General features: G+C 43.7%; 1 protein-coding gene across 2 annotated transcripts; it reads right to left on the reverse strand.

Moving 5' to 3' along the window:
- Window positions 1-8,846: 8,846 nt before the first annotated feature.
- On the reverse strand, window positions 8,847-27,950 carry LOC111856645 (crystal protein). 2 transcript variants are annotated; one of them, XM_023836760.2, is made up of 9 exons: window positions 27,830-27,950; window positions 22,002-22,674; window positions 20,051-20,252; window positions 19,621-19,754; window positions 17,141-17,268; window positions 16,474-16,592; window positions 15,481-15,621; window positions 13,585-13,757; window positions 8,847-9,803 (listed from the first exon to the last, which is right to left on the reverse strand). In XM_023836760.2, exons 2-9 carry the CDS (start codon window positions 22,443-22,445, stop codon window positions 9,351-9,353), a joined length of 1,794 nt encoding a protein of 597 aa, XP_023692528.2. In that variant the 5' UTR covers window positions 22,446-22,674; window positions 27,830-27,950; the 3' UTR covers window positions 8,847-9,350. The 2 variants fall into 2 exon arrangements, with proteins under 2 accessions (XP_023692528.2, XP_023692529.2); XM_023836761.2 differs by lacking the exon at window positions 27,830-27,950 and adding an exon at window positions 27,186-27,404.
- Between the last annotated feature and the right edge of the window lie 26 nt (window positions 27,951-27,976).

Consider the following 27,976-nt stretch of genomic DNA (forward strand, 5'->3'; position numbering starts at 1 on the left):
CTCGCCGGTAGAGGCCCGGATCTAGGGCTGAGTCACCAGATGCTTCTCTAAATCTTACATCGCTGCCACAAGGTGGGATTCCCCTTCCTGGCAAGCCTTTTCTATCAGGGGGGGGGGATCAGGTGTCTCAGGTGAAGGAGTGGGCTGCGAGGTAATAAAGAACAGGATCCTACCTACACATTATTCTTTGACAGGAACCCGTGGGAGTAAAAACAAAATGGCACACCCTGGACCCTCAGGTCCTTTGGGGGTGTCTCTCATGAAAGGTGGAGTTTCAAGGCTGGTTCTGGGTGGCCCCCCTCCCCGCCTCGCACCCCTCCTTCCTTTCCTACTTCCTATCGGAGGCTTCCTGATGTTCCAGACGCTGCAGCAGGCCTCAGAGCACGCGGCGATGGGCGTGGTGGTCCGGAGCTGTTCCGGAGCAGACGGCCGTCTGAGAGGACGTGTTTGCAGTGCCAACACATCCGGCCAGACCTGTGCAACTGCTCCCGGTGGAAGGGAACAACAAAGCTGGGGCAGAAAAGGCCTCTAACATCCATCCTGCTGCGAGCAGAACAACAACACCAGCAGCGTCTTAAGCTGAGCTGGAACAGCCAGGGAACACAGCACTGTAACATAGTTGAATAAGACTGTTATTGTCTCTACTCCTTTTCCAAGTGATTTTCTGATTTTCGCTACACCGTTAAGCTTATGGTGTGTATAATTGGTAGTAAGCGAAGTTTGCGTTTTGAAGAAAAACATTTTAAAGTCTAATGTAATTCATTTTTTTTCCCTCATGTCATTTCATTTCATTCCATTTCACAAAGTGAGTGCATATCGGAAAAGACATCAAATGCTTTTCTAAAATATTAAATGTGTCAAGACCTGGATCCTTTGTCCTGGTTAAGACCAGACAAGTCAGGTAGGATAGTCTAAGGAGAAAGTGTGCTCTTTATAGTCACCCAACTGGAAAAAGAAAGAAAAAAAACTGGATACTTTCCATCTTCTTCCGTGTGGGACATGACTATGCCCTCAGGGCCAATAACAATGACACAGGCCGTCTTCGCCATTATCCTTTGGCATCGTCTGCAGCCCCCATGGTAAAATGTTCCTCCAGAATGCGGGCTAATGACCTGGCTCCGCTAATGTCTACACACTGTGCATCTGACGGCATACCCAGCACAAGCAGCGGGCGCGTCTTCTGCCCTAAAGGTAATGCCATTCTTTGTAAAACCAAATTATATATGATTGCTATCTTCTCAAACGGCGTGTGATGACATCATCCATATTTACATTGCTTGTGTTTCAGTTGGTCATGCATTAAAAAATCCAATAAACAGGCTATTTTCAGTGAGGTTATTATATTTTTAGGAATATGCGTCATGTTGGAGAAATCCCATTTAACAACAAAGGATTTATTAAGAGGCAAATAACAACAAGCAGAGCTCCCCTTACTGACTCACAGCAAAGATATTCGCAATCGCCGAAATCCCTTTATCGAATTGCGAAATTCATTCAGTCGCTCTGATACATTGCTACCCAATCTGTCATTTCTCAAGGACGATGCTAGCTATCCATTTCAAACCTTCAGCAAATCTCAGGACCCTGGAGAACATTTTGTTATTTCCACCAGAGAAATGGAACCACAGTAACAGGGATGTGAGTGGTTCCTATGATACAAAAATGCGACAAAACAAAATGATACAGTTATTGGTTACAGAGAAGCGCTGAAAGCCCATCAACACAGGCCTTCAGTACTGTCCTTTCCTTTGCCGGTTTGTTTATGCTTTTGAAGTGTGATGTGCCATTGTCAGCTTCTTCACACAGGCTTGAAAAGCTGTCTGGAACCTATCGATCTTAGCCTGTCTTTGGTTTATCTCACTGTGGTACAAAACCTTGGACTGACTATGTAGCTGAGCCACCTTCACGGCCTGTTGATAATTCTGCCAAGGGGCCCCGTCAACGGTCACTGTCTGGAGCCCCCAGAGAGCAGACCCAGTCACTGAGAGCACATCTGGCAGAAGGTATGCAGGGAGGCTGCCCAATATGACACGTGTCTCTGTTAAGGAGAATCCAGTGATGTGAAACACCCAGAACAAAGGACTGATCTTATGGGGGATGCTTCAACTGTTTATTGCGGTTTGTTTCTGGTGATATCTTCATGCATGCGTTATAATTATAGGGTTACCCCAGAACTCCTGAGTAAATCACAACTTTGGTCTTGTTATTACATAAATAAAAATGTAAGAGAGCTGTCACCTTGTAACATAACACCTGTTTGTACTTGGGATTACACATATGTATGTCATTATGTGAAACGTTTATGCCCTATATGAAAGGCACAAGTATGCACTCCCTCTGTTCACGGCATACGTAAAATCCGTAAGACATTCATATTGCATGAGCTGTACAAATATGGTTAATTTTAGTTCTTAGTTGCCCCATTAAAAAAAGAACATTAAAAAAGTTCTTAGTTGCCCCATCTTTCACCACTGGGTTTACAGGTCTATGCATATGTAACCTGCATAATGTTGTTTCCTAATTTACTGAGGCCACTATGGCACTGTAGGTAGGTGCGAGCACCACCTTATTGAAACTAAACAGCATCTGTTTATTTTCTCAAATGACCGTTACACGAGTTTAGGCTGCTTGCATTAGAACTTTAAAATATGAATCGCTATAAAGCCCTTGCTTGCTTCCAGTCCTCAGTGGTCTGAAACAGGGGATTTACCTTATGATCTGGAAGTGCGTTTTACCCCGTATCTCATCCTAACTGCTTATGAACTGTCACTGTCTGACGCTGGTTAGTACATGCCCTTGGCCCTCCATGTTTCCTGAACAAGAACAGCCTCAATACGTCACATGAGCGTGACAACAGCAACCGCCCAATCACCACGCTGGCAGAGCAGCCCTTAAAAATGGCCGGTGGCTTGCTATGGAGTGCATGGAGCGTGGGATAAATGGTGTTGGCAGGTGTGCCGCGTCTGGCCTAGATCTGTGTACTCTGTTTGGTCATATGGGGCTCATTGATAGTCTCTGCTAACGGCCACCGCTGCCGATTGCTTAATGAGGTTCAAATGTGTCGTTAAAGGTGCCTCTACTTATTTAACCAGGATATGATGCTTGTGTTGGGCACCAGAACTGGGTGACTGCAGCTTGTGTCCCGATTCAGAGCAGATGAAGGGAGCGTGACAGTCGTACAGCGGCCCCTCCCCTGCCCCACCCATCTTCTGACATTCCTTGTCCTCCTAATTCCCCACGCCAACACCCATCAGCCCCTGCTGCAACAGATAACAGCATCAATGCGGAGAAGGGAGGGAAACACAATTATATTTATGCAACAGCAGGATCTTAACGTTTACAGGCAGGGAAAGACGGCGGGAATCGATTCAGTATCTACTAGGGTGTTATTACCGTTGTGAAGAACGGCTCTGAATTAGCACGACGGCTGCATACCGAGCGGGGAAGTCGTACAATAAAACGTAGCTTTATTGCTAGCACAGTAAATCAAGGCGCAATTAATCATCTGGCTAGCGTTATCGTCACTAAGAGTGGAAGCTGAGATCAGAGCATGAGCACAGCTGTGGGTGAACCTCCGGACCATGGACAGTCCAGCCTTGACATCGATGCTCCTCTGATGCCGCGAATGAGTCCTGGAGAACCTGACACCAGCTCTCTATCGGACTCATTACTGTCCAGCTGGAACAAATTGTGAAGCGATGGGCCATCAGCTAATTGTTTGCCCTGGAAACATTGACACACAAATTATTAGCAGAACCAGCAGAAGTGCCTTTGTCAACTCATACCCCCACACACCATCTGAGCTGCAACTTCTTCCTCTCATAATCGTTGCCAGCAGCTTCCTTTTTTCATTGTTTCAGTAACGTAGCATTTTCCCAGTTTGCAGAACAGCATTGCCTTTGTACCGCAATAAGTGTCTCCGCCAAGCAGGAGAGAGGAAGCCGTGATTCCAGAATGCCCCCCGGCGCCCAACCGCCCCCATGTCACCTTTGGCATCGCTGTCTATAGGCGGGTGGTGTCGGGTATCGCTTACGGAGTGGAGCTTTGGCTCATCTGCAGGCTCCAACCCCCGGTGGCAGGGACATTAGATACAGGTGACAAGATTGTACGTCCTGATCGCTACGCGACGATGCTTTTTTGGGGTCAAATGAAAACAAAAGTAAAAGCCAGAGCTTTGAAATTTCATGCTTTTTTTGCAGTTTGACAGTTATTATGTGTCTCCACTACAATTTTTCTGCGACTGGTGGCAGCGAAAGTCATAATGTTTACTGACAGATTTTACCGGATTTCAGGCATGTGCTTCTGGGTGCAGCTGGGATCAGCTGCACAAATAACTGTTAAAATGATTTATACGCACAATGAAAGCGATGATGCAATGACTTAGAGATTCCATCAGATCCGTGGTCATATGTCTGCAATGTCTTTTGATTTTTGCCAGAATTCTATACTCTTTTGAGCCTTGGGAAGCTGATCTCACATAGATGCATAGATGATTCTGGAAGCGATGTGTATCAGTGTGATCGACTCATTTAAGTCACAGGGGCCTGTGTTACAGTCCTCGTTAAATCTCCTGGTGCTTTTGAGAGGCTTGCAGTATAATTATTCTCCCCATAGCTGCACATAACTTCAAAACCTTTATGACTATGAGGGTCTGCAAGTGTCCCCCTCTTTTAGGCCTTATCATGCAATATGCACAGGCTACAACCGACAAAGTTAATGCACCCAATCCATTTTTGCTGAAGTTGGGGTGATATTCCACGGTCCACAAAATGAGATGTTATTGAGAATGTCTTCAACCCGCTCTGCCTGTAGCCCACGAGCCTCATTAATACCACTCCAGCATTTTAATTAGACTCCAAAGGCCTCACGTAGAACATCGGTGATCATGGTTGCATCAGACTGAAATACAGAAACTGTCAGCACTGTTAATGGCCAACCCAAAGCCTGGTGGACACTTTTGGGTCTTCTGAACTTTGAGCGCCTGTGGAGGAAATGCTTGTGCCTCCACAAATCCTGTTCCCAATGGTACAACTGATATAGACAATGGGTTACCACCTACTGCTAGCAAGCAAACAGATAATCCCATGTGCACCAGCTAGCTTAGTATTAGCCCCTGTTTGCAAAGGCCACGTAGGGCTAGGAGAAGCTGTCAAGGGAAACGGTGCTAGTCGGTGTCTCTGGGGAGGCGGCTGCCCTGCGGGTGGAAGATGAACCGCGATACCTGGCAAACAGTTTGGAGAAACGGGGCCTGTTTGCACATGGGAGATGGACTTCCATGTGGAGGACCAAGGATGTGGTTAGAAAGCCTGGTGTGACGCTATAAGTTAAACAGTTGCCTGAATAACACAGCAGTTTCAGTGTTTGTGCTCCATTTAGAGGGTGTAGCATTTCTCACGATGAGGTAACAGAACAGACACTGTACACCAAGCTGCCCGTTACGGCGTTGTAAATACCTGCCCAAATACTAGATAAATATAAGTCTAGACATTGTACACACGCAGTTCCCAGAACTGTGGAATAGACACTATAGTTTCTGTATTTGCTATTAACCTCTTCTAGATAAACATGTGCAGGTGACCATGAAGGCTGTTTTTTTTTTTTAATGAAAAGCAATGATAAAAAACAAAACAAAGCCCGTTTCAGCTTAACATTTCAGATGGTCATTAGATGACATATTTTCTATTTTTTAAACATCTTGTTTATTAGCAGAAACATGTGCTAAAACAATAGCCAGGAATTAATGAATACACTCTTAACAACTGCTGTCATATAGTAAAAAGCTAAATCTTGTATTTTTCTTTCAGCACATCAATAGTGTGCTGAATCTCTTTAAAATGATTGGCCTCAAGCTTTTTGTTTGTGAAACTTCTTGATTAAATAATAGAGACAGAAACCAGCAAGTTATATTTTTCGTGCATAAGCACATTTTCCTCAAGATGAAAATCTCGTTAAGACTGCAGTCATACAACACGCATCTAGGCCAAAATAAACAGCGATCACTTTCTTATATCATTATCAGAGCATCTGAATGTCTCACTAATTGCTTCCTTGTGAACAATGACCTGTATTACTAGACTTCCAGACCATGGAGAACGGTCTGAGGAATAAAGGTGTCTTAATGATGGGAGTCGAGGGACTTGAAAAGCACAGAGATGGCCTTACTGATGAGTGTAGGGAAAGTCCTAAGGTGAAGCACAGAGATGGTCTTACTGATGATGAGTGTAGGGAAAGTCCTATGGTGAAACACAGAGATGGTCTTACTGATGAGTGTAGGGAAAGTCCTAAGGTGAAGCACAGAGATGGTCTTACTGATGATGAGTGTAGGGAAAGTCCTATGGTGAAGCACAGAGATGGACTTACTGATGAGTGTAGGGAAAGTCTTACTGTGAAGCACAGAGATGGTCTTACTGATGAGTGTAGGGAAAGTCTTACTGTGAAACACAGAGATGGTCTTACTGATGAGTGTAGGGAAAGTCTTACTGTGAAGCACAGAGATGGTCTTACTGATGAGTGCAGGGAAAGTCTTACTGTGAAGCACAGAGATGGTCTTACTGATGAGTGCAGGGAAAGTCTTACTGTGAAGCACAGAAATGGTGATGATGAGTACAGTGAGCTGTTCGAGGCCCAGGAGAGAGAAGCAGCGTGACAGGGATTTCTGAAGGCTCCCTGATCCTGTCTCGAATTTGCATAAAGGTGTAATTTGGCCTGCCCCAGTGCTCCCCAGTTCCACTGTAACCAGCACCGTCATTTGGAATCGAATCACCTTCGAGCAGGTGCTTCCAATACAAGACCCAACCTTCCCTGAAACCTAACACAGCAGTAAAACTTACCATTCCAGTTAGCAAAAGGCTGCGATAAGCTTTGGATGCAGAGTTTACATTTCACTGGGGGAGAGAAGTACTGCCTCTGTACATAACCTACAGCTAACACATATAATTTCTTATTGTTCAGAAGTTTGCATATCCGTTGAGTATGTACACATACACTAACTGTCATGTGGATACCTGCTCGGCGTCTTAATGTGTGAACAGGGCTGCTTATCACTGCCTGGCCTTGGTTTTTGGTGTCACTGAGTGCCCACATGCAGCGGTCAGAGAATGAAAGTGACACAATGGGAACAATTTAGTTTCTTTAATACATCCACATAAGTGGACACTGCATTTCGTTGTCTGTATACTTGTACTTTATGCAATGACAAAAAAAGTTAAATGTAATCTAATATTTCATCTGCTGACCACAACCCTGTACTGGACAAGCAGCATGGAAGATGGATAGATGGATATCTCACCCACATTTCAAAAATCAGATCAGCATGACCACAAATAGGGAAAAAATAGTCTCAGTTTCTTGGTTCAATTGCAGTTACCCCTCCTAAATTAGTAAATTTGTCTTTATTGTGATTTTATTGAGATTTTGGAGTGAGAAGTGTTATAGACACTGGAGGCATCACAACAACAACAACAACAACAATAATAATAGTTATTATCATCTATCCATCCATTTTACATATCACTGGTCCTATGCAGGGTCACCGGGACCTGGAGCTAATCCCGAAAGCTTTGAACCCAGAACGGGCTGCCAGCCCACTGCAGAACACACACACCATGCATGAATGGTAACACCTACGGACGATTTGAGAACTCAAACTCACCTCGACATGCTTTTCGACTTTGAGGGGGGGGAATCAGAGTGCCCCGAGGACAATAATATTTTTGTTGTTATTAAATGTGCATGTGGTTCTTTTAATTATGAATTATGAACTGATTCAGTTGAATGTTTATAACTTTGAGAACATCACTGAATGTGAAACATCTCTCTAACAATACTGATACTAAGCAGAGCACACAGTTCCATTAATGTCCAAAATTAACATAAGATCCAATACCCTTTCTTCCTCCCATATATGGAGAAGAGTGTTTTAAAAAAAAACACAGATGTAACATTTGTGTACATACTACCTGTCCATGATGCATGAACTCAAATGATTTATAAGTCATGTGTTTTGCTATTCTTGGTTGTCACGATTCCATTAGGTGATGCTGTTTCTCTCCATTCTTATTACACACCTTAAGGGATGAATGTTGAGTAATAAATTAGGTAAAGCAGAAGTAAAAGTTGAGTAAGCCCTCTGAGCTTCCGGGGGGTTGTATCTGAAACAATCGCATTACAGTGCACAGCCTCCCTTGTGAACAGAGGAATATCACAAAAACACATATATCCGCGTATTGTTTCACAAGGCAATAAACTTGCAGAGGTGTGGTAATATCACACCAATATACCTGCCTGCCCTAAGGACACAGAAGTTTTAACGTCATCTCTTGGAAGGGATGTTATGCTTAAAGTGACAGAGAGCAAAAGCTTAGATGGCAGCAAACACGTTTCTGCTTCCCTGCAGCAAGGTAAGAGCTACTGCAGTTCTGCTAATCCCTAATGTGCGTAGATTTTTTATAAATATTGAAGTGCCTGACTAGTCAGAGAACAATGAGAGAATCTGGTCCATGTGGGATTGTTAGCTTTTGTTGGATCGTTAGCATTCCCTAAATCGCAAGAGTGTTTGATTTATATTTGGATGTTTGTGATATAATTTGGAGACAAAACCTGAAACAATTTTATCAGCCAGCACAAGATGTAACTCTAATAGCTTGTATCAGGTCCGTTTCTACCAGGAGTATCACACTCCTGGTCCATTTAAGTATACTCTTTTGGGTCACTCCGGTGCTTACATATACCACTTCTGGGTCATGCCACTGCTTAAGCATTTCATTTCCGGGTCAGCTCATATCAGTTTCATGTCCCTCTACCAAACAAGACACTGTATATGAAGTTCTGGCATTTTGACACTGGAGTTCTGTCAGATCCATCTCAGCTTTATTAACCCAAGTAGATTTCAGGGACAAGAAGGAGGCCATTTCTGATAGTAACACATAAATGCATATCAGTCATTCCACAACTGGCTGCATGCGTGAAGGTCAAAATGTTTACAGACAGGGGCTCTGGTGGGGCAAAGGGCCATGTGACCGTGAGCCCACAGCCATAAAAGGAAACTCGAGCGCTGAGACAGCCAGCTGATTGGCTGCTGCATAGCATGAATCTAGCGGTCATTAGGAAAGTAATGCAAGCACATCACAGGCATGGTCGCAGAACGCAGGAGTTGGGGATTCATTAATGCAAATATTTAAAAAAAATTTAAATCAAAGCAGCCGTACTTAACAAGGCAGTTACAGCGTTCAGGAGAAGGCCTTTCACATTGCGTTCAGATAGAGATGACATCACATTAAAATTAAATTATGATGCATTAAGATGTGTAGTGTGATGAATTAGTTAACCAGTTGAGAGGTCAGACACGTGCCCTAGTAAATGTGAAGCTTGTCCCAGAAGTCACAGATGTGGTCCCGGGAGCTTGTCTGGGCGTGACTGCTCAAAGTGAGGTTCATCACTAGCCAATTGTTTGCATCCGTGTACTGCGGCCAAGGGGGTGGGCTCTGGCGTTGGCAAAAGGCGCTTTGGGCGACCGGGGAGGTGGGATCGCCTCCATGTGCGAAGGTGCCCCAGTAGCACAGGATGCTGCCTGCGAGCAGCTCCTCAGCCGGCGAGAGAGTGAAGTTTGCCACGGGCCCGGAGTCAAACAGGAAGGGCACCTCAGCACTGTGGCAGACGTGCTCGAAGCAGAAGGCCAGGCCGTCCCAGACGCGGTGGTCGCTGATCACGTGGTCGAAGACGTACATCCACACAGCGCTGCCCATCTGGGCACTGTCGCGGGCCGACTTGCGGGAAGGGCACAGGAACATATAATCGGTCACGATCTGGGGAGTGCAGACAACAAGAGAAATATGTACAGGTGACCTCTAGTGGCCAGCGTGTGAAGTGGGGCACAAAACAACCTAATTTATCCTCAGAATTTTGAATGCTACTTTGTTTTTAAAAAAGCATTTCATTCTATAACAATTTGATAATCGTCATCGCCATTGGATCAGAGCGCCTTCAATCGCTGCCTGATCTACGATGCAAAAATCACAGTACCGTCTTTTTCACAATTACATGAATCAAAAAATGCACAATAGAAGACCTCTCATGATTTTCAATGGGAACGTAAGTCAACAAAAAAAAATCTATTATGTTCATTGTTTTGTAAGCCAATTTTCAACGCTGTATATATTTCTGATCGAATTTTCTGATTTCCCATGGGCCTTCCCTGACTGGTGCTTGGTTCCCCCTGTGTCACCCCATCTAAAAAACTCCTACAGTCGTCCCTGGCGATACGATGATATTATCGATAATCAACGATATCAGACAAGTGAACCGATGTCGATATCTGACAGTGACTGTTCGGCGAATATTGCCTTTGTCCAGGAAGTAGGCTCAGGCTGTACACAAAGCAAGATTTATGATTTGGCTTTCAGTTCAGCCTTCTAACCTACATTTGTGATGCAGTTAGAAAAGAACACATTGGAATTATATTGTTAGCCCTTGTATGGCACATGGAGGTATTAGTGTATGTAAATGTTGGTTATTATGTTGGTGTGTGCAAAGGGCTTGCCATAAATTTGTGAACCACTGCTATAGATGATTGTAGACTGTTTGTGACATGTTGAAAATCGTAATTAAATCCAGCCCGCCGATCAATCATTTTCCACAGAGACTTAAAAAAACAATGATCAGCACCACTAATCAGCCCCCCCCGCCCCTCCCCCCAGCAATTTTAAACGGCAGCTGTTTAGTGGATTATCTGTATATCATTTCATGCTTTCACACGTTGCTTATGTGTGTATGTGGGGGGTTATTATCATTTATCCTGATATTCTAAAATTAAAATATTGCATATTGTTTTTTTTTTTACACATTTTACACATTTTTTACATCCAATCATTTATACCGAGATACCGAGATGGAAACACACACACACACACATAGATGAATGCACACACGCGCACACACACATATATTTATTGCTACACACCCACGCATAGAATCATCTAAACTCAGACACACACAACATTCTTGGGGCCGCTTCTAACCCACCCTAAGCGCTTCCCTGTCGGGTTTCCATGGACGCCACTGACCAGGTCGTTTCGTCCTCCATTCCTCCTCCCTCCACACCCACACTGTGTGGGACATGCTGCCCTCCCCCGGGCATGGCCTTCGGGGGGGGGGGGGGGGGGGGGGGGGGGGGGGGGGGCGCTGTTTCAAAGCCTGTCAGGCAGCTTGGTCCAAGCGCCAGATGGAGATAAGCTTCCTGCTTTTGGTCCTGACCTTTGACGCCCCCCTCTGTCTGTCCTTCACTTCCCTCTCACACACCCTCTGAAGGATAACCATTTCAGAGACACACCCAGAATCACCCCGCTCCCCCACACTCTGCCTGCTGCCTTTGCTCAGGTTTAATCTCCAATGAAACATGTCCTCCTAGCTGTAGCAGTGTAGAAGCTGCAGAACTTTGCCTGGGGTTCATGCTGTCTTCTGAGCTCAGTGCATAGGAAGGTCAGCGTGTGAGATCGTGTGAGTGTTTGTGTGCCAGCCTCAAGCTTGTATTCTGACGTGTGCCTTGAACTTTCTGTGAGTCCGCGTGCGTGTGTGTATTCTGGTGTGTGCCTTGAGCTTTCTGTGAGTCCGCGTGCACGTGTGTATTCTGGTGTGTGCCTTGAGCTTTCTGTGAGTCCGCGTGCACGTGTGTATTCTGATGTGTGCCTTGAGCTTTCTGTGAGTCCGCGTGCACGTGTGTATTCTGGTCTGTGCCTTGAGCTTTCTGTGAGTCCGCATGCAGGTGTGTATTCTGGTGTGTGCCTTGAGCTTTCTGTGAGTCCGCGTGCACGTGTGTATTGTGGTGTGTGCCTTGAGCTTTCTGTGAGTCCGCGTGCACGTGTGTATTCTGGTCTGTGCCTTGAGCTTTCTGTGAGTCCGCGTGCACGTGTGTATTCTGGTCTGTGCCTTGAGCTTTCTGTGAGTCCGCGTGCGTGTGTGTATTCTGGTGTGTGCCTTGAGCTTTCTGTGAGTCCGCGTGCACGTGTGTATTCTGGTCTGTGCCTTGAGCTTTCTGTGAGTCCGCATGCAGGTGTGTATTCTGGTGTGTGCCTTGAGCTTTCTGTGAGTCCGCGTGCACGTGTGTATTCTGGTATGTGCCTTGAGCTTTCTGTGAGTCCGAGTGCACGTGTGTATTCTGGTCTGTGCCTTGAGCTTTCTGTGAGTCCGCGTGCACGTGTGTATTCTGGTGTGTGCCTTGAGCTTTCTGTGAGTCCGCATGCAGGTGTGTATTCTGGTCTGTGCCTTGAGCTTTCTGTGAGTCCGCGTGCACGTGTGTATTCTGGTGTGTGCCTTGAGCTTTCTGTGAGTCCGCGTGCATGTGTGTATTCTGGTCTGTGCCTTGAGCTTTCTGTGAGTCCGCGTGCACGTGTGTATTCTGGTCTGTGCCTTGAGCTTTCTGTGAATCCATGTGCATCTGTGTATTCTTGCATGTGCCTCGAGCCTTCTGTGAGTAAGCGTACATTTGTGTATTCTGGTGTGTGCCTTCTGACTGATTACCATGAGCCAGGTGTCTGTTTCTGATTCCTGGACAATGAAGACCCAGACCATTGAGGCCACCTGCAGGTTCCTGGGCCAGACTGCACCCTGAAGCCAGCCAGGCTGGTGCAGCCAAAAAGACAGTTTCGATTGGTGATGGAACAATGGCGCCACCCGGTGGCCATTTTGCTACTGAGACACGCAGCCCCAGTGATTCGTGACCCCAGATGCATTAACAGAAATGCCCTATTTTTCATTTTACAGCTTTCTTATTATGTGTATATATATATATGTATGTAACATAGTAAGTAAGCATTATAATTATCCACCAAACATAACTCAGTATTTGTTGTATATCACATATATAAAGGAGTCCCAAAGGTATCATTGTCTGGCCATGGAATACAAAACAAAGGGCAATTGGGTCAATTATAAAAGCCTTGAGGACGGCAACATATTATTTGTTTAATTAACCCATGAGAAAGTTTTGGTAGTACTTTCTATACATCATTTACTCATGTTTGTTTTGGTACTTACCTTAAACACTAAAATATGCTTTACTATAATTTTATGCTAGATAAAAACAAAAAGTGAAAGATATGTTTGGGATGTGTGGATGGGCTTTGAGTTTCTAGCAACATGAGGTGTCATTTTAAAATGTTTTCCAGGTCAACTCCGCTGCTATTGCGTCCGTTCTGCGCCTGTGGCCTCGCTGCTGCAGAGCTGCGTGGGTGGTGTCGTCAATCAATTAAGTAAGGATTATCCCCACCTGGGGAGGGGGGGGGGCTTTTAAAGTCCCGGGCCCCCATTCGCCATTGCTGAGTCTTGAGCTGATCTCTGCCAGGATAAGCTTGGTTGGCTCAGGCTCTGATTTGGTTTTGGTGTCTTCTTAAGCAATGCGTCCTTGGGAATGACTCTGCCCCTTATCCTTCCTACTTTGTCCTCCATGAATCGGAGTCTGGACCCTGTGCCTGCATGACCATTGCATGGCTTCTTGCTGAAATGCATTTAACATCATTCCCATGCGCTAAGCTGCAGCGCCGAAGGGTTCTTCGGGTAGCGTTACTGCAGCACTCTTCCTCGGGCTCTCACCTGCGACATCATGACCCTCAGGTCCGTGTCCTTGTACAGTGGCATGTACTTCTGCAGGATCTTCAGGGTGTGCTGCTTGAAGATGGCGGTGGTGTAGAAGACAGACTCCACCTGCGACACGGGGTAGTTGAAGACCCCGTATATGAATACCACCCCCTCCTCCGATGTGGTCCCTGCAGGGGAGCAACGCGTCATTCGCAGGCACATTGCGGTGGTGTCCAGAAACATCCAGGCTTTAGTTTACATCCGGAAGACACAAATTCTAAGGGCTGCCTTGCACTTGCTTTACATGGAATGTCATCAGAACATTATTTATCATACAAACCTTATAATACTTTACAAGATTGGCTATAATCAGGGATGCAAATATCTGGTATGCAAGTACGTCTTCACCTTTAGAAGCAACTTTAGAAGCAACAGTGCAGCAATCGACTGGTGTAACAGCTCAAATGCATACATATTGTATGTACATTTTCGCTGCTGTGACAAGAAATTACTGTGCATTTGAACCTTTATATACAAATTCGAACTTAATTTGTGGCATAAAGGTTAAAATGCAGTCATTTCTTGTAACAGTAGTGCAAATGCACATAAAATACGTATATTTACGCTCTTACAACAAGTTTAAAACACTAACAGATAAGTGGTAAGAAATTTTGTGTGTATACTGTGTTTGTCATCTTTTGGAGAATTTTGCTCATTGCAGCACCGTGGAACAGCCTGGCGATGACTAATTAGTCCACACTTCCACCTGAGTCAGATTCTGCTTGCATGCGAGGGCCTGTTAAATTCGCCAGATTATAGGGAACCAATGAGACCTTTCCAGAGAGCCAGCTGTGGCTGTCCTTGGACCCATGTGGGGTCTGCGGCAGGATGCAAGCTGACTGCTGACTGGTGGATGCCGCCAGCGCAGCGCAGGGTATTGACCTATAGGAGGACGCCAGCCACATGACCCCACCTCAGCAGCATGTGCTTTGTAGGTGGGTGATGAGTTCACAGAAAGTTCCCTCATCGCTTTCCTGGCAGGAGCACCGCTAATAAATTTTAGAAAAGTCTGTGTCTATTATTAATTTTGTATGGGAGCAATGCTTCATGCAAAAACATGAATCTGACGTGCATAAATTTGTAAATATGATGTTGAATGCAAAAATAATAAGTCTAACATGATAACTGTATACCGTATTTTCCGCACTATAAGGCGCACTAAAAAGCCTTTGATTTTCTTTAAAAATAACAGTGCGCCTTATAATCCAGTGCGCTTTAAACGTGGATTAATTTCTGTTGTGCATACTGAACTCGAAGCGATTTGAATGTTTTAGTATTGAAAAGTGAGTGTATTGTGTAGTGCTTCACGTGTTATAAATTAACAATTTCAAGAGTTATTTTGAATACGCTGACTTTTGATTTAGCGGTATAGGACCGTATTATAAGTGTTCAATTGTGAGTTATTGTTAATAGGCTGACTTTTGATTTAGGGGTATAAGACTCTTGTTTTTTTACGTGTTAAAAAGTAATGAAGACGCTCATAAACGTTTGAACAATGTTGACAGTCATTGTGAACACGTGATGTAAAATAAATTTTCGTTGACTGGCTTATCTGACTCTTTTGTTTTGCTTAAAGCGCCTTAAAGTCCGGTGCGCCTTGTATGTGGAAAAAGTTTGAAAATAGACCACTGATTGAAGGTGCGCCTTATAATGTAGTGCGCGTTATAGTACGGAAAATACGGTAATAACCGTAAAATGAGACATCTAAAAGACTATTGCTCTATTTCAGTCATGGCTTGCTGCTAAAGGCAGGTTAGCTGGTCTGCTGGACATGTAGCGATGAGCCGCTTCATGTGATAGTGTACACCTTCCTTCGTAGGACGCTATAGGTCTGAGGGTCATGTGACTGACCGAGGAGCAGGGGCTTTTCTTTCTGCCAGTCGCCCCTCTGGAAGGCCGTGATGGGCTGCTCCTTGATCAGCACGCCGTCAATGAAGGGCCCCCATGTCTGAAACATCTCCAGTAAGTGGAATGGGTTGACCATATTAGAGCCTGTGGGAGAAAAAGATGGCAGCAAATCTCAGTGAAACACTGACTTTAATACTTGGGTATCCCTGATCCCAAACCAAACCAGTCTGCTAGATTGCACTGTATGCTACACTTCACATGTCAAATTGCCTTGTAACCAATGAAGTTATACCCATATATGTACAAAGTTACTGCATCCATTATTAAAATGCAGTTACCGACACTGGATTGTTTACAAGTTACTGCGAGGAATTCAAGATTCCACAGTCACTTAGGCAGCTAATGAGTGAGTGGAGCAGGTTACCGAGACAAAGGTGCACAGTGTACTCAAGCCAAGACTTTTGATGTCAATGATACAGCGTGCACTCACACTAACAAATATAATGTAATTTATATATTTTATGATTTTATGTGATCGGAATCATTTTCAGTATTGTTTTTGCTTTACACATCGTGTTCGAGATTCTTGATCTTTCAGAATCCAAAAATATTCAAAAAATATCCAAATAATTGTTAATGTTTAATGGCCATGAATGTGAGGGGGTTACTGTATTTGCTTCAAGTTAAAAAACCACTATTGTCGATTCTCTTTTGCTGTACTATGATCATATTATACTCCAATAAAGACATCAAAGATTAATTGTGACACAGGCCCTGTTGACACCTGCTTTTAAAATGCATCTTGAGCGACTAGATCACACCTTCCAGATTTGTACCTGGCATCTCTGTGCCCAGATTCTCATTTTCTGGCACTGCCCAATCCATTCATTCTCACCATAATAATGCATTATAGATGCTTTATAATGCATTATGACGGTATCTATAAGGCATTATAAATGACAGCTTCATAGAAAGTGTTACCGAAAATGCCCCTACCTGCTATCATCTGGGCTGTTAACACCGCCTGGGGACTGAGACACAGCAGGCAGGCAATGTCATTGATGGAGCAGTTTGCCACCTTGGCAAACTCCTTCCCCAGCCACAAAGCCTCATGTCTAGAAATCCAGAGAGACTGAGTGAGTTACAGCCACCCAGAAGACAGCCAATCACCTCTGCCGCTTACATGGAACAAAGCCTTTGGTCTTTATTGGCTCATATGGGTCTGTGTTCAGTTACTAGGCATGAAAAAGACAGTGATCGCGGCCACAGTGGAGACGCTGAAAGGGACGGTCATTCTCAGGTGCTGCCATGCTGTCTGAACTTCTGTGTTGATTCATGTCTAAAGATGTCGGACACCTTATATAAATTACATTCATTTCGTTAATCAAAAACGTGAGGGAAGCTATAAAAAATGACAAATAATGGCATCAACTGTGGCAACAAATTTCAAAATTTCAACCGTGCTCACATTTTTTAAGTAATGAAAAATTCACTCTGTCCATCACTCACTGAAAATGGAAACCCCAACCCTAACCCCATTCCCAGCAATTAATTGTGGGGACATCAGCATGTAATTACAGTAAGCGTCATTGTAGGTGTAAATGGCTTCCTGTGTGGGGTGACTAACGGGCAGCTGTGTGCCTGGCCATGGGTGGCTTCTCACCTGCTCTTCAAGGGCATGGTGAAGGGGAGGCTCTGTATCACGGCCTGCTGGAACAGGGGCTGGCTGTTCTGCAACATCAGGTGCAGGCTAACGGACTGAGCTCCAGCACTCTCCCCGAAGATGGTCACCTGGGTTGCATGGGAACCCACACAGACACAGACACACACACACGCACACACACACATACACACACAGACACACACACAGAGGTGTGGACACACAGACACAGACACAGCGGTTTGTAATTATATGTTTGTCGGGACTCTCCATTCATTTCCTTAACCCCTACCCAGCCCTAACCTTAACCATAAGTAACCAAACAAAATATGAATCTTTTGGCATTTTTACTTTTTTGATTGCATTCACGGATCTTTGTGGAAAAATGGTCCCCACAATGCAATATAAACATAATCCACACACACACACACACACACACACACACACGCACACACATTTGTATTCATGTCTTTGTGGGAACCATCCATGCATTTCTCTGGGAAAAACCCTAATACCAATAATGACAACCTTAACCCCTACCCTGCCCTATCCTTAGCTCTAAATAACCAAAGAAAATACAGATAAATGTAAGGTAGCAGAAATATGCAGGGAGCAGAAATATAAAGTACAGATATTTTATGGGTTCCACTGAAATAAAGGTAGCTGATTACGAGAAAGATCTCGGTATGTATGTTGATGCTTCCATGTCCCACTCTCGCCAGTGTGGGGAAGCAATAAAAAAGGCCAACAGAATGTTGGGTTATATCTCTAGGTGTGTGGAGGTGATGTTACACTTATATAATTCCTTGGTAAGACCCCACCTAGAATACTGTGTGCAGGTTTGGTCACCATACCTCAAGAAGGACATTGCTGCCTTAGAAAAGGTGCAACGAAGAGCTACGAGAATGATTCCTGGTCTTAGAGGAATGTCTTATGAGGAGAGGTTAGCGGAATTGAATCTGTTTAGCCTTGAGCAAAGGAGACTAAGGGGGGATATGATTCAGGTCTATAAGATTCTAACGGGTCTGGATGCTGTTCAGCCAAATGACTATTTCAATATTAGTCTAAATACTAGAACTCGTGGCCATAAGTGGAAATTAGCGGGAGAACATTTTAAAACAAATTTGAGGAAGCACTTCTTTACACAGCGTGTAGTTAGAGTATGGAATAGTCTTCCTGCTAGTGTAGCGGAAGCTAAAACCATGGGTTCCTTTAAATCAGAGCTAGATAAGATTTTAACAACTCTGAGCTATTAGTTAAGTTCTCCCCAAACGAGCTTGATGGGCCGAATGTCTCGTTTGTAAATTTCTTATGTTCTTGTGTTCTTATGTTAAGACATCTGTCATTTAAATTTTTTGGACTGCAGTCACAGATTTTTATAAAATTGCGTTTTCCTTGCAGCAACCAAAAAAAATCTTCTCCACGACATCAAAATAACAGGTTTTTTTTTCATCAAGTTATGGGGACCAAATGTCCCCACAATGTATTATATACATAACCCTCTCACCCCCCACACACAGACAAACAGACAGACAGACACACGCACACACTCTTAAGAGGGAGTATTTTGATACCCATCTCAGTGCCTGTAGAAGCCCAGGTGGGAGGCTAAGCCAGCATCACCACCGGCACCCCCCATCTGAGACAAAGCGAAGGTGGTTGACAAGTCGACACCCCCTCAGATGGTGGCTCCTTGGTGGCTGCCTATGTCACCTAATGGGCTGAGCAGCACTGACCCATCTTAACAGGCAAAACTGTCTGAATAACCCTTAAAACAACATAGTGCTAGTTATGGCTTCACATTCACAATAACACATCCTGAACAGGCCGACACCTTGAATTCATCCTGAGTGTATTATATTTGCACTGCATGCAGACAAAGGCTGGCACTGCGCCTGGTAACAGCCGGACAGGGTGACAGTGGCTGCATATGCCTGTGTTTGTGTTCGATCAGCTGTGTGACGGACACGGCTCACCACAGACACAGCGTGAGAGCTCGCTGAAGCCTTTGTCTGGCCTTCCGTCATTCATGAATGCCACTGCCGGCATATTCCATGTAGGAGGTACAGCGCGACGTCAGTCTCAGCCTTTTATTTACAATTCATGCATCCTCCATGGTCACAGGGAACCGGGAACCTATCCCAGGCAGCACAGGGCACGAGGTTGGGGTGCATTGGGGTGTCCATTCCAAGGCACGCACACTCAGGCATTCATACATTATGGGCAATTTACGAATTAGGCAATTCGCTTAACTGTATGTCTTTTGACTGTGGGATGAAACCCACATGACACAGAGAGAACATGCAAACCTCACACAGGCAAAACCCCAACCCTGAAAGTGAGGCAAAAGTGTTACATGCTGCGCCAGCATTTTTATTTTAAAACCTTTGTTCAGCCATGTTTTCTTCGCTGAATGGTTTTCTGACTAACCACCTGCAAATATTCGTAACAAGACAACCCCCCCCCCCCCTTTCCAGGCTTACCTTGTTGGGGTCACCCCCAAAGACAGCGATGTTCTGCTGGACCCAGAGCAGGGCTGCCTGTTGATCCAAGATCCCAAAGTTTCCCACAGCTGCTGTTTTGGGGTCTTTGCCGGAAACGAGGAATCCAAAAGCTCCTAAAATATGTCAGTGGATGTCAAAAGGTCTTTATTTCTGTGCAGACATGCTCTCTGCATTTAGCTCTATACCACTAAGCCATTTCAATCTTTTAAGCTTTTAAATCTGCCCTGATCAGAAACAGATCATAGGTCTCCATTAGACTCATAAAACTCTCAGTGTAAAGCTGCAATATCACATTCATAATGCTTCCTGTGTTTAATTTGGAAGCTAGAGCACTATTTACTCAGGCAACTTCTCAATCATGAAGGCATCACATTAATGGTTCTCAGGTCACCAAGCTACCTCGTCATACCTAAGCGATACTCCACGCTCACCACCACCGTGTGGGTGAAGTTGCTAATGAACCTGCCATCGTACAGCGTGTTGGAGGCACTTCCGGCAACGAAATCCCCGCCGTGGATCCAGACCATGACAGGCATGGGTTCGGACGGGGGCGTCGAAAAGTTAACATTTAAAGGCACAAAGATGTTGAGGTACAGGCAGTCCTCGCTTACCTGTGGAAAACAGAAGTATTGATGGATGTGACAGTCCATTTTAAAAAATGCTTGTGAAGCTGTACATTGTATACGGGGGTGGAATCGGGGGCCAAAGTGACCCCAAGTAAATATGTGGCCACCCCTGTTCAAAATAATAAAAAGAAAATATAAAATATATATAATTTTATTTCCTAACCAGACCCATAGAATAGAAACGGTGCGGTGTGGACAGCCCCAGAAATATAGATGGTCCTTTATGACCACCCCAATAAAAAATTTCTGATGACACCACTGCGTGTATAATGACCTGATCATATAGTAATTATATGTTCTATTAATTACTATTAGCCTTTAAACAAAACTATAGCATTCATGATTACCAGGAAGAAATATGCCTTCCTCTGGGTGAGTGGTGACCAGAGCATGTGAGCGGAGTGGAGCGGTGAGTATTTCCGCTCCTCGCTCACAAGGCTGTTGGCTCCGCCCGCTCCTCCGCTCTAATTCGCACTAAGCCGCTCCGCTCAACACCGCTCCTCGCTCCACTAAAATTTCCTCCCGCTCCAGTCAAATCGCTCCATGCTCGCTCCAGTTTAAAAGAGGGACAAATAATCTGCATGCCTAACAAATGTCACCTTAAACCGAAGCCTTATATCATAAAGAAATATGAGCAACGGCAACATGATTGCCACTCAGAAAATATTTATTTTTTAGCAACATATAGGCAACAACGGACAGGTTTGGCAATGGCATTCCACACAAAAATAGGCTTAAAAATAAAGGAATCAGTGGGCTTAATAGCCTAACGAATATACAGGCTAAGCATCCACGTTTTAAATTCCTCATTTTTTTCTGTTGATGCTGCTGCGTCTCTCTATAAAATAAAATTTCACTGACAGCGTTACGTAAAATATAAAAAAATCCTATTAGACCTACTTTGAATGTCAAAACGAATTTATTTGATTACCAATATTTACTTTATAGGCTTTTATACTTTAATTTATTTTATAGACTTGATATGCTACAACCATATAAAACGTGCTCACGTTTTGCTCTGGCTTCCGCCTGTTCGCGTAGCACACTGTCATGTTTCTGAGAAAAGTGATTCCAAAGTGAATCTTTACTCACTGAAACAGTTTCACCACATTGTTCTTGCTCTACATTATTGTCATCTATACGTTTGATAAGAATAGTACACTTGTATTATTTATCAGTTTCCTTTGTGAAATACTTTGCGAATTACATCTCGGCCAATTTGTGTAACAGTCTTGATAATTGTACAGATGAATTCTATGTAGATTTGGGCACGCCTCAGAGTCGTAGTGTGAGCGGTATCGGAGCAAAATTGGAGCGACAGAGCGACCGCTCCAGCCTTAATGAAAAAACCGCTCCGCGCTCTGACCAAATTCTGCCCGCTCCGCTCACATGATCTGGTGGTATCACATAAGAAATCCTAAATATGTTTCCAATATTATGGTTTTAATGAAAAACATGATAATATAGCCTACGATCTTATGGATAGTTACTTGTATGTTTAATCTTTCAAATATGGCCACTATTTTTAAAATAACACATAGGTATCTAAACCTAAAAATAGACCACTGAAATGAAAGAGGGTAGGTGGGTCTCATGTTCTACGCAACAGCTTTAGGGAGATGCTACATCTGAATGAGGAATATTAAGATTGAGTGCTAATAGCCGTATCTTATTGAGCACTTCTCCATTTCCATGAATGGGCTAAAAATTGCACAATGAGCAAAGTTATGTTACCTTAGTAGCACAAGGATCAACACAAGACTGCATGCAGGCAGCTCTGGGGAAGGTGGCGTCGTACACTCCCTTCCAGGAGGTCACCGTGCTCGGGGGCTTCCAACGGAGCGCACCAACAGGAGGATCAGCGTAGGGGATCCCGTAGAATATGTACACCATGTCTGTGATGAGACCTTGCATGGCTCCATAGCTGGTCTGGACCTTGGGCCCCTCTGTTTTGGGGGCATGTGCATGGCACTCAAAGTCCCAGGCATCAACTGAAGCAGCCCTCTTCTCCCTCAGATCCATCTTGCTTCCATCAGGAACATCTATCACCCCCCCACCCGTAGATATATGCCTGAATGGTTTCTCCCTGTTCAGTTCTTCGTTAAATGTGGTCCCCGCGCAAAATAAAATAAAGCCCAATACAAAAATCGGCAAAAATATATGGTCATAAACCTTCATTTTCACAAGTCCAAATACTGTTCAGAAGTGATAGAAAATAAAAGTCTTAGTTCTATTTCGCCAGCACCATCCGTGCTCCAGAGAACTTCACATCAGTGCTCAAAGCCATGAGAAAATGCTATGAGCTGCTTCACTTTTCTTAATGTAGGGGCTTGTGACATCAATTAGCTTTGATTCGTTGGAATGCAGGTCAGTCCCAAGAAAAGCCTCCTTTGTCCAACTTCTTAATCTGAAACAGAGACACTTGCAGTTTCATGGGCTACTTCAGCAATGTAACCTCAGTAATTAAAAAGACCTGACCTGTCATTTATATAATAGGATATCACAGGTTCACATTCATTAGCAGGCTATAGGTGGCACACACACACACACACACACACACACACACATATATATATATATATATATATAAATGTTCTTGGCCATACAAAGGCAGCTCAGAGCATCTGTTTTTCTCTAGTGATATTTTGTGGAATTTTGTGTGCCAAGAGGGAAATCAGCATCGAATACAATGGTGGGTATGTGGTAAACATTTGGGTAATGTGGGTAAACATTTCAATCTAGTACAAGGATAGTGGTACAAGATAGTAACTTGAAATACCATATATAAAAAATAAATAGTATGTGTATAATACAGTGCAGGTGGTACACATGAGATAAAATACACCCCAGAAACAGGTGGAACATTCATCTATGAGCCAGGGAGAGCTGTGCTACTGTCCTCCAACCTGGGTGGCGATGAATATGTGGAGATTTGAAGCACCGAACAGGCGAAGGTGGTCTGGTTAAAATAATATTCATGTCATACAATAGAGCAAGAGCCATTTCCTAGCAAAGATGTAATAACCAGCTGCTGCTGTTAAAATAGAATTTGGTAAAGCCTGGGTGTAATTCCTGGAGGAGGCCGGATGGGAATAAAGCCGACCTGGCAGGCCAAAAGCATGTGGGGGCGCTGTTCAGCCTCAACTGATCCAGAAAGGAAGAGTTTACACCAGGGGTCACCAAACTTTTTGAAACTGAGAGCTACTTCACGGGTACTGAGCCATAAGACGGGCTACCAGTTTGAAACACCCTCCTAAACTTATCTAAACTTCATGTATAATAAACATGTTTTAAATGCTTTTTTAGATATTGTCATTTTTAAATCTATATAAATGCAAATGTGATTAAAGAAGAATAATAACAGGATAAAATTAAATTTTAGACACTGCTCACTGGTGAGTTGGGCTATTTTTAGAACAGGTCCGCGGGCCACTCATGTGGTCCTTGGGGGCACCATGTTGGTGACCCCTGGTTTATACTATACTCTTGCCAAACTGTAGGCACAGTACATGCTACTCTACATCGTCACCTATCTTGAGAATAGCCATAACTTCCCCAAGCGTTTCTTGTTCTGAAGGCTTGACGTGCCTATTGCATGTCTAGCCATCCATATCTCCCAAAACTGCTTCTCTGGTAGGCCTGTCTGGTTACAGTTATTTCTATTGTTTCTATTTCTATTCTATCATTCGGCAACCGGAGGGTTGAAGGTTCGATCCCTGCTTCCTCCTGTTGAAGTGTCCTTGAGCAAGACACTGAACCCCAAACTGCTCCCGGTGTGCAGGTTGGTGCCTTGAATGGCAGCCTCTGCCACCGGTGTGTGGATGGTGAATGTGAGGCATGTATTGTAAAGCGCTTTGAGTGCTCGTAGGAGCAGAAAAGCGCTATATAAATGCAGTCCATTTACCATTTATTGTCATACTTGATTTTCTCTGATACAGCTTCTCTGTGCGCATTTCTGACTGAAAACCATGTTGAAAAAGCAATGTTTCTAATGACTTGTAATTTTTATCATAAACTATATTTAATATGTTTTTCTAATTTATGTTAGTATCTCTTTGTAAAATCAAAATCACCCATTTATTATTTTTCTGGAGACACCCAGCCGTTTATAATAAACTCTAATACCTTCACGCATTGCTTACCAGGAAGGAGGGCATTATAAGACAACAAACAAACAGATTACAGAAATGGCCTATTCAGCCTAAATTCCCATATAATATTCAAAGAAAGCAAAAACCTCCCTCAGATCCACCTTGCTTCCATCATTTTGAGATTTAATATGTTAGCCTTTTATTAACGTATGTGTTTTAGTAGCTATGTGAAATATATCCTTAATTAAAATTTCTGATTTTTTTAATTATTGTTATTTGGGGAAATGTTCATTCTATTTTTGTAAGTATCTCAGACAGGATTTATTTGCATAAGGAGAATACTGTTCACATAATTTACTTTATCAAATCCAGCACAAGTTTCTCCAAAATAAATAAATATACTGAAATTAATAACACAAAAATGCTACAGTTTCTCATTGACAGGGTTTCTGCTGCAGTTTTTTACAGTGAAGACGACGTCTCACCTTCTTTGCTTCAGCAATTTCAGAAATAGACGTTCTGGTAAAATCCACTAATGGAAAACTGTGGCCACTGTACTAACTTGTCTTCCATCACCATAGAATTTATAAATTAGCACAAAATAAATTACATTTAACTTAAAATTGGATTTACAATTCTATAAAAACAAAGATAAAATATGCAGTATTTATTAATGAAGCGCCGGTGAGATCAGAGCATCCCGGCGAGCCTCGCATAAATCCCCCACCGGGTGTGTGTGCACCTTACAGTTCGGGTCTGACCACCTTGTGTTTCCACACTGTGTATTTGGGTCTGGCGCTACATTAATTAAAACTATTATATCATTTGATCTTTTCTTCACCTGTCCCTCTCCCACCTTGACAGAAAGGACACATGTCAGAATGCTGTTTATTGACTTCAGCTCAGCATTCAATACAGTCATTCCCCAGAAGCTGGTAAAAAAAAGTTGGACCTACTAGGGATAAACACCCCTCTCTCTAACTGGATCCTGGACTTCCTGACTGACAGGCCCCAGTCTGTCTCCATAGGATATAACACTTCCAAGGTCCTCAGACTGAGCGCCGGCTCCCTGCAGGGCTGTGTGCTTAGCCCACTGCTGTTCACTCTGCTGACAAACGACTGTGCTGCTCAGTACAGTTCTAATCACATCATAAAGTTTGCAGATGACACAACAGTAGTAGGTCTCATCACCAATAACGATGAGTCTGCGTACAGAGAGGAAGTAGAACACCTGCTGGACTGGTGTCGAAATTACAACCTTATGTGTTTTCTACTTTACTCCTATCGTTCTTGACTTATCTTTCTCACTTACTCCTTCTTTTCTTTCTTTTTCTTCCCCCTCCTAATCTGTCCCTCCTCTTCGGCCAGCTCAGCCACCGCAATATTTTACATGTGCTAAAAATGAAATAAATAAATAAAATGAAAAGAAATCGATCGACATGAGCGGCATATACAGAGTTTATAGAGCCCCTCATGGTAAAGCAAACATGTTTGGCACAGCAGTGCATTCGGACCATGATTCTGCTTGCTAAAGCTGCCGGACAGGACAAAATAAATAAATAAATAAAAAATAAAAAATAACCTGTCTCTTAATGTTCAGAAGACTAAAGAGATGGTTGTTAACTAAAGGAAGAGCCCACACCCCACTGCACATCAACGATTCCGCAGTCAGCAGTGTGAAGTTCCAGGCACAGTGAAGGACACTTCCCACCCCTCACATGAACTGTTCTCTCTCCTTCCGTCTGGTATAGACGGTTCCGCAGCATCAGAACTGCAACTGCCAGACACTGCAAAAGCTTCTTTACTCAAGAGGTCAGAAGCACATCTAATTTAGTAAGATTTATTTATGTGAAACGTCTGTTTTATATTTTTTATCTTTATAATGCACTGTGGGGCACCTGTGTGGAACGACATTTCAATGCACTGTATACCGTGTATATTGTTGTATTGACAATAAACCAATCTTAATCTTAATCTTGACGAAACAAATGTTATTACTGTTATAAATGCGAAAAAGCATATACGAATGTTTATCTTCAATCTACAAACGAAGCTAAAAGTGATTCACTTTCGCTATCAGAAATTAATACAGCAAAATCTCGGTGAATGAACTTTGAACAACACTGATGCTTTTTCTGCATGTTCTTCAAGGCGCACAACAGGTGTTCCGGGCAATTCAGTTTCCCTATGTTTCCCCTGTCGCGCACTGATTTGTACACAGTTTCGCTGTTGTTTTCATGTCTTTTTAAGAAGCTCTTGAGGTAAACAAGCCATATATTTTAAAATATCACATGCCTTTTCGATATTTTTTGTTTTTACAATTAATAAATGAAAGTATTTAATTCGCTGAATAGAGATATTTCTTGATGAAAACGGTATAGCATTGCTTATATAAGACTATATTATGCGTGACGATCTACTGTATTCACATGTAATAATGTACCTGACTGATTGGTTCCCCCCTGTTAAAACAGGTATACAGCAACTTTGGGCCTCGGTACTAATAACAATACAGTATTCACATGTAATAATGTACCTGAGTGATTTTCAGACATTTCACATACCTCTTTGCTTTAATATTAGGGGAAACATTATTTCCTGATAGACAGGGGAAACATAGGGAAACCGAATTGCCCGGAACACCTGGACCAGCGGACCTGGTCCGTAATAGACAATATTCCGTTATCGGCAAGTCCGCTATAACGGGCTTTTACTGTAGCACACTTCCCTATTGCTGCGCGTGTGTTTGCTCGTGTCTTAACAGGACAGTGCACACTGTCCGCGTGTCATTAGTATTGTGTAAATTACCTACCGCGTGAGTACCTACCGGTCGGGCGTCTGACCTCCCTGTGTTTCCGTGCGGCGTGGTGCTCGTTGGCTGCCTATTACAGTCCTGTTCTGGTGTTATGCCGAAAAAGGCATCCCTGCCGTAGAATGCATGCCTGTCTCTAAATGACCGATTGGTCGCTGATCTGAAACGAGTTGAGCTACTTTGTCGAGTTAGGCTACCGTAATCGATAGCCCTAACCCTAATCCCCAAAAAACCCGTAAAACCCTAACCCCCGAAACACCCCTAAAACCCTAACCCCAAAACAACCCTAAAACCCTAACCCCAAAACACCCCTAAAACCCTAATCCTAACCCCCAAAACACCCCTAAAACCCTAACCCCCAAAAAACCCCTAAAAGCTCAACTCGTCAGAACACCGGCATACATTCTACAGCAGGGATGCCTTTTTCGGCATAACACTTGTCTAGAATAAAGAGCGTGTTCTGTCTCAATAAGCAAATCTCCTTTTCCTTCGCTAAGCTCGCGATGCCTCAGTCCGCAATAGCGCTGCAATAATTTGTTATAACCATGACTACGGAAATACTTTCGGTTCTTGCTACCTTCACAGTACTATCCATACACAAGTTAAATAATATTTGCTATAAATCCGTTTCATATATAATAATGCTGTGTTCCATTTACCTTGGAGTTAGGAGGTCGGACCTGGTAATGACGTCACACCCCAGTTAACCGCATTCCAGTACAAGTGGGAAAGCTCTGGCTGCGGCGCGTGGCCTCGGTGCCACTTGTATGCTCTGCATTTGACGTCACGTGCACGTATCCTGTTTG

Source organism: Paramormyrops kingsleyae, chromosome 1 (genome assembly GCF_048594095.1).
Source record: "Paramormyrops kingsleyae isolate MSU_618 chromosome 1, PKINGS_0.4, whole genome shotgun sequence".
NCBI classification, from domain to species: Eukaryota; Metazoa; Chordata; class Actinopteri; order Osteoglossiformes; family Mormyridae; genus Paramormyrops; species Paramormyrops kingsleyae.

Bases quoted from the DNA above. Each gene is read 5' to 3' on its own strand.
- LOC111856645 (XM_023836760.2), bottom strand. From the start codon at position 22,445: ATGAAGGTTTATGACCATATATTTTTGCCGATTTTTGTATTGGGCTTT. The intron at 16,593-17,140 runs GTGAGAAGCCAC...CTGGATTTCTAG, and splicing joins ACCATGCCCTTGAAGAGCAG to ACATGAGGCTTTGTGGCTGG. The intron at 15,622-16,473 runs GTAGGGGCATTT...TTTCTCCCACAG, and splicing joins AACAGCCCAGATGATAGCAG to GCTCTAATATGGTCAACCCA.